Consider the following 9,069-nt stretch of genomic DNA (forward strand, 5'->3'; position numbering starts at 1 on the left):
CTACATTTATCTTAAAATATAGCAACCTAAAATATGATTAAATTCATCTTAAGATTATGAATATGGACATAAGGTATGTCCACATTCATAATTCGATGAATTTTATCTTATTTTAGATTGCTGCATTTTAATACGGACGAAGTAGCTAGCAACAGCATCAGGATTAGCAGCAACCAGCGGCAAATAAGCAACGCAATCCCCCCATGAGTTGTGTCCAGTTGTCGTGCACCGCCCACCGCGTCGCGCCGCGCCGCGCCGTGGCGTGGCGTGGCGTGGCGCGGCCACAGCGCGCGCGCACACGCACGCATCGTCGCATCCGCGTTTTTAGCCCCCCCACACCTCGCCACCAGTTCGCCACCCTCTCTCTCTCTTCTCCACCACCACCTCCATCTCGCAGTCGCAGTGCCAGCTAAGGCCTTGTACAGGGCTTCGCTCCCCACACGTTTTCTTCTCCCCCTCCACATCTCCCCTCTCGCCGCCGCCGCCGCCGCATTCCGTTCAGGGACTTCTCCGCCGGCGCCATGGCTGCCGCTGCAAGGTTCTTGGCGGTCTTGCTCCTCGTTCTTGCTGTCGCGGCGGCGTCTTCCGCGGCGGCGTCGTTGGCTGGCGGCGGCGACCGCCACCTGCAGCTGGGGATGCTGTCCACCGGCGGCGAGTGCCGGGGCACGGTGGGGGAGTGCCTTGAGGGGGGAGACGTCGACGGCGAGGAGGGGGAGCTCGGGTCGGCGTCCGGCGAGGCGCACCGCCGCGTGCTCGCCGGGAGAGGGTACATCAGCTACCAGTCGCTGCGCCGCGACAGCGTGCCGTGCTCTCGCCGCGGCGCCAGCTACTACAACTGTCGCCCCGGCGCCTCCGCCAACCCCTACCACCGCGGCTGCTCCCGCATCACCCGCTGCCGCGGCTGATCTCCTCCTCCTCCTCCTCCTCCTCCTGCGCCGCCGCCGCTGGATCCGCCGGAGAAGATGGCATCGTCGTCGCCAGGTTAAAATACAAAAAAAAAGAGAGGAAAAAACAAAATAATCGAGCTGTTGTTCTTGTGTTCTTGCAGTGCCACTACTCCTACCTCTACTATTTATTACTATTAGCTACTACTATTAATTAATATATTCCTTTGTTTGATTTGCTGCTGCTAATGATGCTGCTGTTGTATTTGGGATCTTATTGTTTGTGCTTTGTAAAGTAAGAGAGATTTGTGCCCCACTATGGCTGGCTTAATTATCAAGAGATATATATTCTTTCTTATTCTTTTTTTGAATCCAGGAGTAGTCTGAGAATCAAATATTGCCTCTTCCTGCTTGGTTCACTCCTGCTGTTCTTGGTTTTGAATCATTGTGTGTTGGCTTGCTGTTCTGAAATGTGGAGAAAAATTCAAGCTTTGCCTTGGCATTGTGGTAGATGTAGATGTAGATCTGAAGCTGCAAACCATTCCTTCCATTGTTGGAGATGAAGGTTCTGTTCATTGCACAACAGCTTGTAGATCTGGCTGCCCCCTGTTGTTGTTCTGATCTGTAGTCTCTGACTCTCTAAAATGTTGTTTTTTTTAAGCAACATGGATAGATTTGTGCCTGCTGTATAACTTCATAGCACCAATGGCAAGGAAGAATAGCTCAGCTCGCAATCTTTTCCCCTTCTATGCATATGCATTGCTTGCACACCACTTGTTAGTCAACTAAATAGTAGCATGGCTGTTTGTTATAGGCTCTTGGAGTTGGAGAAAAGGTTAGCAACTTACCATGTTAATCATCTATTACTGGTCCCTTGATTTGTGTTAGGCAATGGTGGTAGTAGCCACACCTTGTTCTTTGCAGAGATATCTTCAGTCTTCTCTCCATTATGGTTTCAGGTTGTTCATGGTATTCAGCTACCAACCCAAAATAGAAGAGATGAAAGATAGCAAACCATCTACCATATCAGTGCCATGCTTATGATCCTGTGAAATGTGACAGAATGAACCATTGTTTGGACTTTGGAGTTTGGGTTGGTGTAGATGGTGACAGCATTAAACTGCTAAACCCTTTTGCTGATGAGCTGAGCACATATTTTTGTGGCCCAAAAATGTCACTACTACTACTATTAACTTTTGTTCTTGGTGAAACTGAAAGATGTGGCCAGTTGCATTGAGGATTGGGTGAGAGGAATAAGTGCCGTGTTCTTGGGGATTGATTAGAGAGAATCTTTTAATTCAGCGTGTCTCGTGGATATATATATTTTTGGTCTAAGCTAGGGAATAAATGACATGCTTGTCTGCATGTTAGGCCTCCTCCAACAAGGTGAGTCAGCTAGCTCATAAATCTCCACATCAGCTTTTATATGATGTGGAAGAGAGAGAAGATAAGGAGAGAGAGTGCACTATCTCTTCTTCAAGAGCTAAGCTCCTAAACAAAATGTGAGAGGGGTTGTGGAACCCAAAGCATTTTGAACAATGTGCTATGAGACAACCTATTAAAAAGGTAGACTTTTTACTATCTCTTATATGAGGTGGACAAGCATGAGCTAGTGGCACTAGCTCAACCATTGAAGGAGGCCTTAGTAAGCTATTAGCACTGATGATGTCTGATGAGTCCATGAAAATGGTCTTGGAAGTTGTAACAAGCATGAGATTTCTGTTGCAAGTTGCAACATTTTTAGCTGTAGTTTTGAGCTAGTAGCAGTAGTAGGCTAGTATCTTGAGTTATCCAGGTAGCAGAATATTACATGGTGAGGTCTTTTCTTTTGTTTGCACGGTCCATGTTTGAACTGATGTCTGAGGTATATGCCATGTGAGATACTAACCTGAAAAATGCTGTGATGAAATTTTTGGTTGGGTGACTCAGCCATTCTTGTTCTGCAATTCCTCTAATCTGAAATACAGTTTGGTTGAGTTAGCTTAAGTTATGGTAGGAGTAGCTTAATTAGGGGTTGTCTGGATTGGTACGCATGAAGACCAACCAAACTTGGAATAAGTTCATCTGAGGTCCCTTAACTTGTCAACGAATCCGATTTTCGTCCCTCAGCTGGAAAACCTGACACAACGGGTCCCTCAACTATTAAAACCATGCAGATTAGGTCTCTTGGTGGTTTTGAGGACGGTTTTAGCTGACGTGGCACCTATGTGGCTCTAATTTGACTCGTCTTCATCTGACGTGGTATTGACGTGGCGCTTACGTGGCAATTCGATCCGGAAAAATAATAAAACCTGTGGGACTCACATGTCAGTTTCACACGAAAATTTATTAAAAAATGGCCCCACGAAAATTTATTAAAAAATGGCCCCACATGTCAGTCCAACTCACCCCTCTTCTTCCTCCTCTCCCCCCATCTTCCCTCTCTTCATCTCTCTCTCCTCTCCTCTCCTCTCTCCAGGCGACGGAGAGGAGCTTCTCCCTGCCGGCGCCGCCACGCGTCGCCCCCTCCTCTCCTGCCGACGCTGCCGCGCGCCGCTCCCTCCTCTCCCGCCGACGCCATCGCGCGCCGCTCCCTCTTCTCCCGCCGGCGGCCATCGGGGAGAAGGGCGGCGAACGACGGCCATCGGGGAGAAGGGCTAGACGAGTTCCCTGGCCTACCGGCGAGCGCACGCAAGAGATAGATGGCCGATGGCCGCTCTTCTCCATTTCCGCCGCCGTCGTCGTCGCCGGCCGCATCTTCTCCATTTCTTGGACGACATGCTTCCACTCCTTATATTCGGCTTCCTGCAAGCAACCAAGATGAGAAGGCCAACCAAGATTTGATGTGGGATCATAGAAGCAATGGAATCGAATCGAATCGTAAATACTTGGAGGGTCTTCTTGGAGCCGTCGAGGAGCGTGCAGATGTGGGTGGCGAGGCGAGGGACAGTGTCGGCGCGCCTGGTGAGTAGAAGCGCGACGAGGAGGAACCTGGCGAGGTAGCGGAGGCGCTTGGTGGGGGTGAAGAGATGATCGGCGGCGTCGGCGAGGAAGTAGCCACGGTCGAGGACGGCGTGGTAGAAGACGCGCACGCGGGCGAAGCGCCGGTCTGCTATCCAACAGCGACCAGAACTGCTCGATCGTCCCGCCGCCGCTGCCACCTACTTGGGCTTGGGGAGGAGCTACTACTTGGTGCGGCGACGACGCTATGGCGAATCCAATGGGCCGCTGCATGCCGCTGCGGCGCTGCCTCTCTGTAGCCTGGAGAGAGGAGAGGATAGAGAGACGAAGAGAGGGGAGAAGGGGAGAGAGGAGGAAGAAGAGGAGTGAGTTGGACTGACATGTGGGGCCCACGTAGGTCCCACCATTTTTTATATTTCCTGTGTGAGACTGACATGTGGGTCCACCATTTTTTAAATTTTTTTCTGTGTGAGATTGACATGTGGGTCTCACGGGTTTTATTATTTTTCCGGATCGAATTGCCACGTAAGCGCTACGTCAATGCCACGTAATATGAAGACAGAGTCAAATTAGCCACGTAGGCGCCACGTCAGCCAAAACCGCCCTCGAAACCGCCGAGGGACCTAATCTGTAGCGGTTTTGATAGTTAAGGGACCCGTTATGTATGTTTTTCGGTTGAGGGTCGAAAATCGGATTCGTTGACAAGTTAAGGGACCTCAGATGAACTTAGGGCCTGTTCACTTTGATGCCAAAAAAACCTTACCAAATTTTGGCAATATGGTGGCAACTTGCCAAAATTTTGGTAGGATTTCTTATATAGTTACCAAAATTTGGTAGCAAACTAAACGTAGCCACTTTTTTAACAACTTCAACAAAATTTGGTAAGATTGAAAATATCATCGAAGTGAACATGCCCTTATTCCACCAAACTTTGGCATCTCTGACCAAATGTGGCCATACTTTGATTTTCTTCTGTGGGCCTCCTGGGCCCAAATTGATTGATTTCTCAGACATTACAAAACGGGCCAGAAATTCTGGTCTGCACAAAAGGGCCCAAAAATAGCCCGTTTCTTTCTTCACATGCTCCAGTAGAACTAGGAAGATAGCCTGCACATTAGCGCGGGCATGTGTCGTAGACTATATTTGAACATCTATAATATATGATTTCTCCATAAATTGTTTTCATTAGCATTGCTTTATAATTTTCTAACCTAGCTATTAGTTATTTTTATAACATGTCATATTTAATTAATCCCTACAAGCAATTATTTATAATATTTTTCATCATCTAAAAAGTAGGTAGACATATTTTGGGTTAGAAAACATGTATAGAAAATTAAGTGTAAATTCAAAAGTAAGGTGTTTTTTTAATTGAATGTAGGTTATCATTGTTTGTTGACGGATGAATTGGGTGGGATATGAGGCTCCACTAAATGCATGGGTTTATATAGTCTAATATTATTGTTTAGTTTGAGAGAGAATCCATATGTGAACATTCTATGTAGAGTGTGGGTGAGACTCCATGCAACTTAGCGTGAATAATATTGGATGAAGAAATATAGTTCTGCAATATATTATTTTGGAAGATGATGTATTATGAATACACACTTGTCTTTTAATATGAGATAAATCTAATGGCTGAAAATAATGGGTTCATCAGTTTAAAAACGCCTAGGAGGATTTATGGGGTAACATGTGGAGACTTTATATAAAAAGAAACCATCATATAAAATTGATTAGATGATATATAAAATAAAATTATAAGTGTAGCTTAAAATTATGGTCTTTTTAATATTTGTTTCTCTCTTTAGTTTAGTAGCTGAAAATAGGGAGGAGACTGGAGAAAAACGAATAACATAGAACTCGAATCAGGTATAAGAAAGGGTTCGCAGTGTAATAGTGTTATGTGCATGTGATTGGAGAGGGAGGTGGAGGGTACATTATTTTTTTTTCAATCTTTGTAAACAATCTAAGTGAGAACCTATGATTTGTTGTTTTCTCATTATAAGGATCTTTAAGACATGACATGTGGTGGCTTAAGTTTATAAAGAGAAAGGTGATCTAATAGTTAAAAATAATGGGTCATCAAATTAAGTGGAAACCAATGTATATATATATACTCCCTCTATCCATACATATTACTTTTGTCACCAAAACCAAGAAAATATTAAATCATCTTGGATGTTATAAAATCAAGGAGTAAATGCAAGCATGCAAGTATGCAACCAATGAGTATTTAGATGACTCCTTCGGTTCTAATCAAACATTTAATTTATCTCTTTATTTAAGTCTTAAATACATAAAGACTATAAATAGGAACAACTTATTTGGAAAAACTCAAATGTGAAATATGTCTAACTTTTATGGATGGAGGGAGTACTTTATTTTTTTCTTTGAATTTCAATTTTTTCAAAGTTTTAAAATATCATACGTGGTGACTTAAGAGTGCTATAGAGCATGTTTAATTGATCTTTACTATGTAAAACGATTCAAGAATATCTAATATGCGTTGTCATGTTTTTTAATGTTTTGTTGTTATTTGGTAAGGAGATTTTTTTTATTGAGGTAGATTTAATGCGTTCATCTGTTTGAATTATTTATGTCTTTAAATCCAATTTTTAAAATTATAACTTCACTGATTTAAATGAAAATTGATGAAATTATAAGTCCACCAATTTAATTGAAAATTGATGGTTAGATTTGTTTTCTTCATAATATTTTTTATAATTAAATTTTTTATTTATAAAAAAGGAAGGTGAGAGAAAGAATTATTAAAGACGGAGAAAGTGTATATATGTATACTTACATGCGTGGGGTGGTCGGAAGGGTGGGCCAGTGGGAAGAGGAGAGTTATGCCGGTGGGAGACAGGCGATGGATGTGGATTGTGGTTTTTTTAAGAAAAAAAAAAGATAAATCTAATAGTCGAAAATAGATGGTGTACCAATTTATTATAATTCCACGTGGCGGTTTAGTAGTGTTTATAGGCGTACCACGTGGTAGTATAGGAGTGTTTGTATACCTTTAGTATATAATTTCTTTTATTTTTAAATGGTAATTAGGATGACATGCCCTATAAATTATTCTTTTCCGTAGAAGTTTACCACGGTTGAATCATTAAGTATTTTAAAGACACCATGGATCTAAATTTAAATGTGTTCGCAAATTTGATGATTAAGATAAATCTAGTAGAGCTTAGCAGGATGAAAACAGGTGCACACCCTCATTTGTAGCAGACCTAATGCTAATTGCATTGATAATCCCTAGCAAGAATAGGTTAGTCTATTTGGATAACCACATTAAAGCAAGCAGCACGCACGTTGAAAACATATTCAACGTTTTGATTTCTCTGCATCTTTGTGGTTTATTATACTCCCTTCGTTCCAAAATGTTTGACGCTGTTAACTTTTTTAGTCATCTTTGACCGTTCGTCTTATTAAAAAAAGATTTAAGTAATTATTAATTCTTTTCCTATCATTTGATTCACTGTTAAATATACTTCTATGTATATATTTCATAAATTTTTTTTGAATAAGACGAACAGTCAAACATGTTTAAAAAAATCAACGTTGTCAAATATTTAGGGACAGAGTGAGTATAATTTAGTAACTTAAGATTTTATATGGGGTTGCTAGCAATAAAGTAGGAAATTCACGTACTTACCACAGAGGGAGGAGTATATATATAGAGAGAGGAGATTTCTTTTTTATTAGAAACAGATCCTTGACATATATCTAATTGTTAGAAATAATAGATTCATCGAGATATATCTAATTGTTCGAAATAATAGATTCATCGGTTTATAAGTTATAACTGATGGTCATATTTTTTTTTTCTTTTTTCTCATAATTTCAAAGATTTTTTCTAATTTATTAGAGTGTGACATGATAGCTTAGGAGAGTATGTAGGATGTCACGTGGTGACTTAAGTGCATTCGTTTAATGGACTTGTGCGTAGAATACAACTTGAAATAACATATATTTTTTTACAACTATTAGCTGAAATTATTAATTTGGTTTTTATCTCCCATGAGTGAAAAAAAGAAAAAAGAAAAGAAGGGAAGGGGGGACACGTACGTACGAAGTATATACGTACATGCACGTACACGTACGGATGGATCGATATAGAACTTGGTGCTTTCTAAATATAAATCTATTTGGTATTTTTTAGTTAGATCTAATGGTTAGAAAATATGGGTCCACCAGATTAAATGAAAATCAATGGTTAGATATTTTATTTTTTCCTAGAATTTCTCTAATTTATTAGAGCGCCACTTGACGGCCTAGGAGCATTTGTAGGGATGACATGTGGCGGCTTAAGAGCGTTTGTAGGAAGTTTAATGGACTTTTAGTATATAATAGATAGAAGATAGATAATAGATTTCTGACCACATTTTCTCTTTTCTCCACTTTGCACACTCATTTTCTCTTCTCCATGCATGGTACACGTACACGTGGCGACGGCAATGAGATCGGTGTTAGCGAGGTGGTGAGCTCACCGGAGAGCGGAGATGAAGGTTCCTCTACAGTGATTTTGCCATATATAGACACGCAGGTTTTGGGTTCCGTCTGGCAGATCCACGTGCCAGAGACAAAGTGTTATATATAGACGTGCAAGATTAGTTTCCGTTCAAAACGATCCACGTGTTGGTGACAAAGTCAAACGGTTTCGACCGATCACTAGAGGATATCCTGGTCGCGCGGACCCCCACAAATAACGTAGGGACATCACCTAATGCTTCTCTCCCCCACCCGTTTTTTCTTCCCCCTCTCCTCACCTCTCCTCTCGATCGCCTCCGCTGCCACCCTCCACCATTCTCATTCCCCCACCCCTCCCCCCTCGCGAGCCATGGCTGCCGCCGCCGCTGTAAGGTCCGTGGCGATCTCGCTCTTCGTCGTCGCCCTCGCCGTGGCAGCGTTCGCCTGGTCCCCGTCGTCGCTGGCGGGCGGCGCCAGCCACCACCTGCGGCTGGAGGAGGTGGCCAGCGCCGCCGGCGCCGGCGCGGCGGGGCATGGCAGCATGTCGGCGGCCGCCGGGAAGGACGGTGGCGCCAGCGCGGCGGCGCATGGTAGCGCGCCGGCGGCCGCCGGGATAGACAAGAACGGGTACCTCAGCTTCTTCGCCGCCATGCGCCGCGACAGCGTGCCGTGCACCCGCAAAGGCGCCAGCTACTACAACTGCGTCCCCGGCGCGCCGCCCAGCCCGTACAACCGCAGCTGCGAGCACATCACCCGCTGCCACGGCTGA

The 9,069-nt window shown here is 43.7% G+C and overlaps 2 protein-coding genes and 1 long non-coding RNA gene across 3 annotated transcripts; 2 read left to right on the forward strand and 1 right to left on the reverse strand.

Annotated features, from left to right (window-relative positions):
- The first annotated feature begins 353 nt into the window (after nt 1-353).
- On the forward strand, nt 354-1,255 carry LOC4352443 (rapid alkalinization factor). Its single transcript, XM_015763241.3, has one exon. It carries the CDS (start codon nt 522-524, stop codon nt 903-905), a length of 384 nt encoding a protein of 127 aa, XP_015618727.1. The 5' UTR covers nt 354-521; the 3' UTR covers nt 906-1,255.
- A 1,934-nt stretch (nt 1,256-3,189) lies between these two features.
- On the reverse strand, nt 3,190-4,200 carry LOC136354811 (uncharacterized). The gene is made up of 2 exons (XR_010738626.1): nt 3,752-4,200; nt 3,190-3,668 (listed from the first exon to the last, which is right to left on the reverse strand). It is a non-coding gene; the product is annotated as an uncharacterized lncRNA (long non-coding RNA).
- Nucleotides 4,201-8,670: 4,470 nt separating this feature from the next.
- LOC112937380 (protein RALF-like 1) lies at nt 8,671-9,069 on the forward strand. The gene has a single exon (XM_026021952.2). It carries the CDS (start codon nt 8,671-8,673, stop codon nt 9,067-9,069), a length of 399 nt encoding a protein of 132 aa, XP_025877737.2.

This window comes from Oryza sativa, chromosome 12 (genome assembly GCF_034140825.1).
Source record: "Oryza sativa Japonica Group chromosome 12, ASM3414082v1".
NCBI lineage: Eukaryota > Viridiplantae > Streptophyta > Magnoliopsida > Poales > Poaceae > Oryza > Oryza sativa.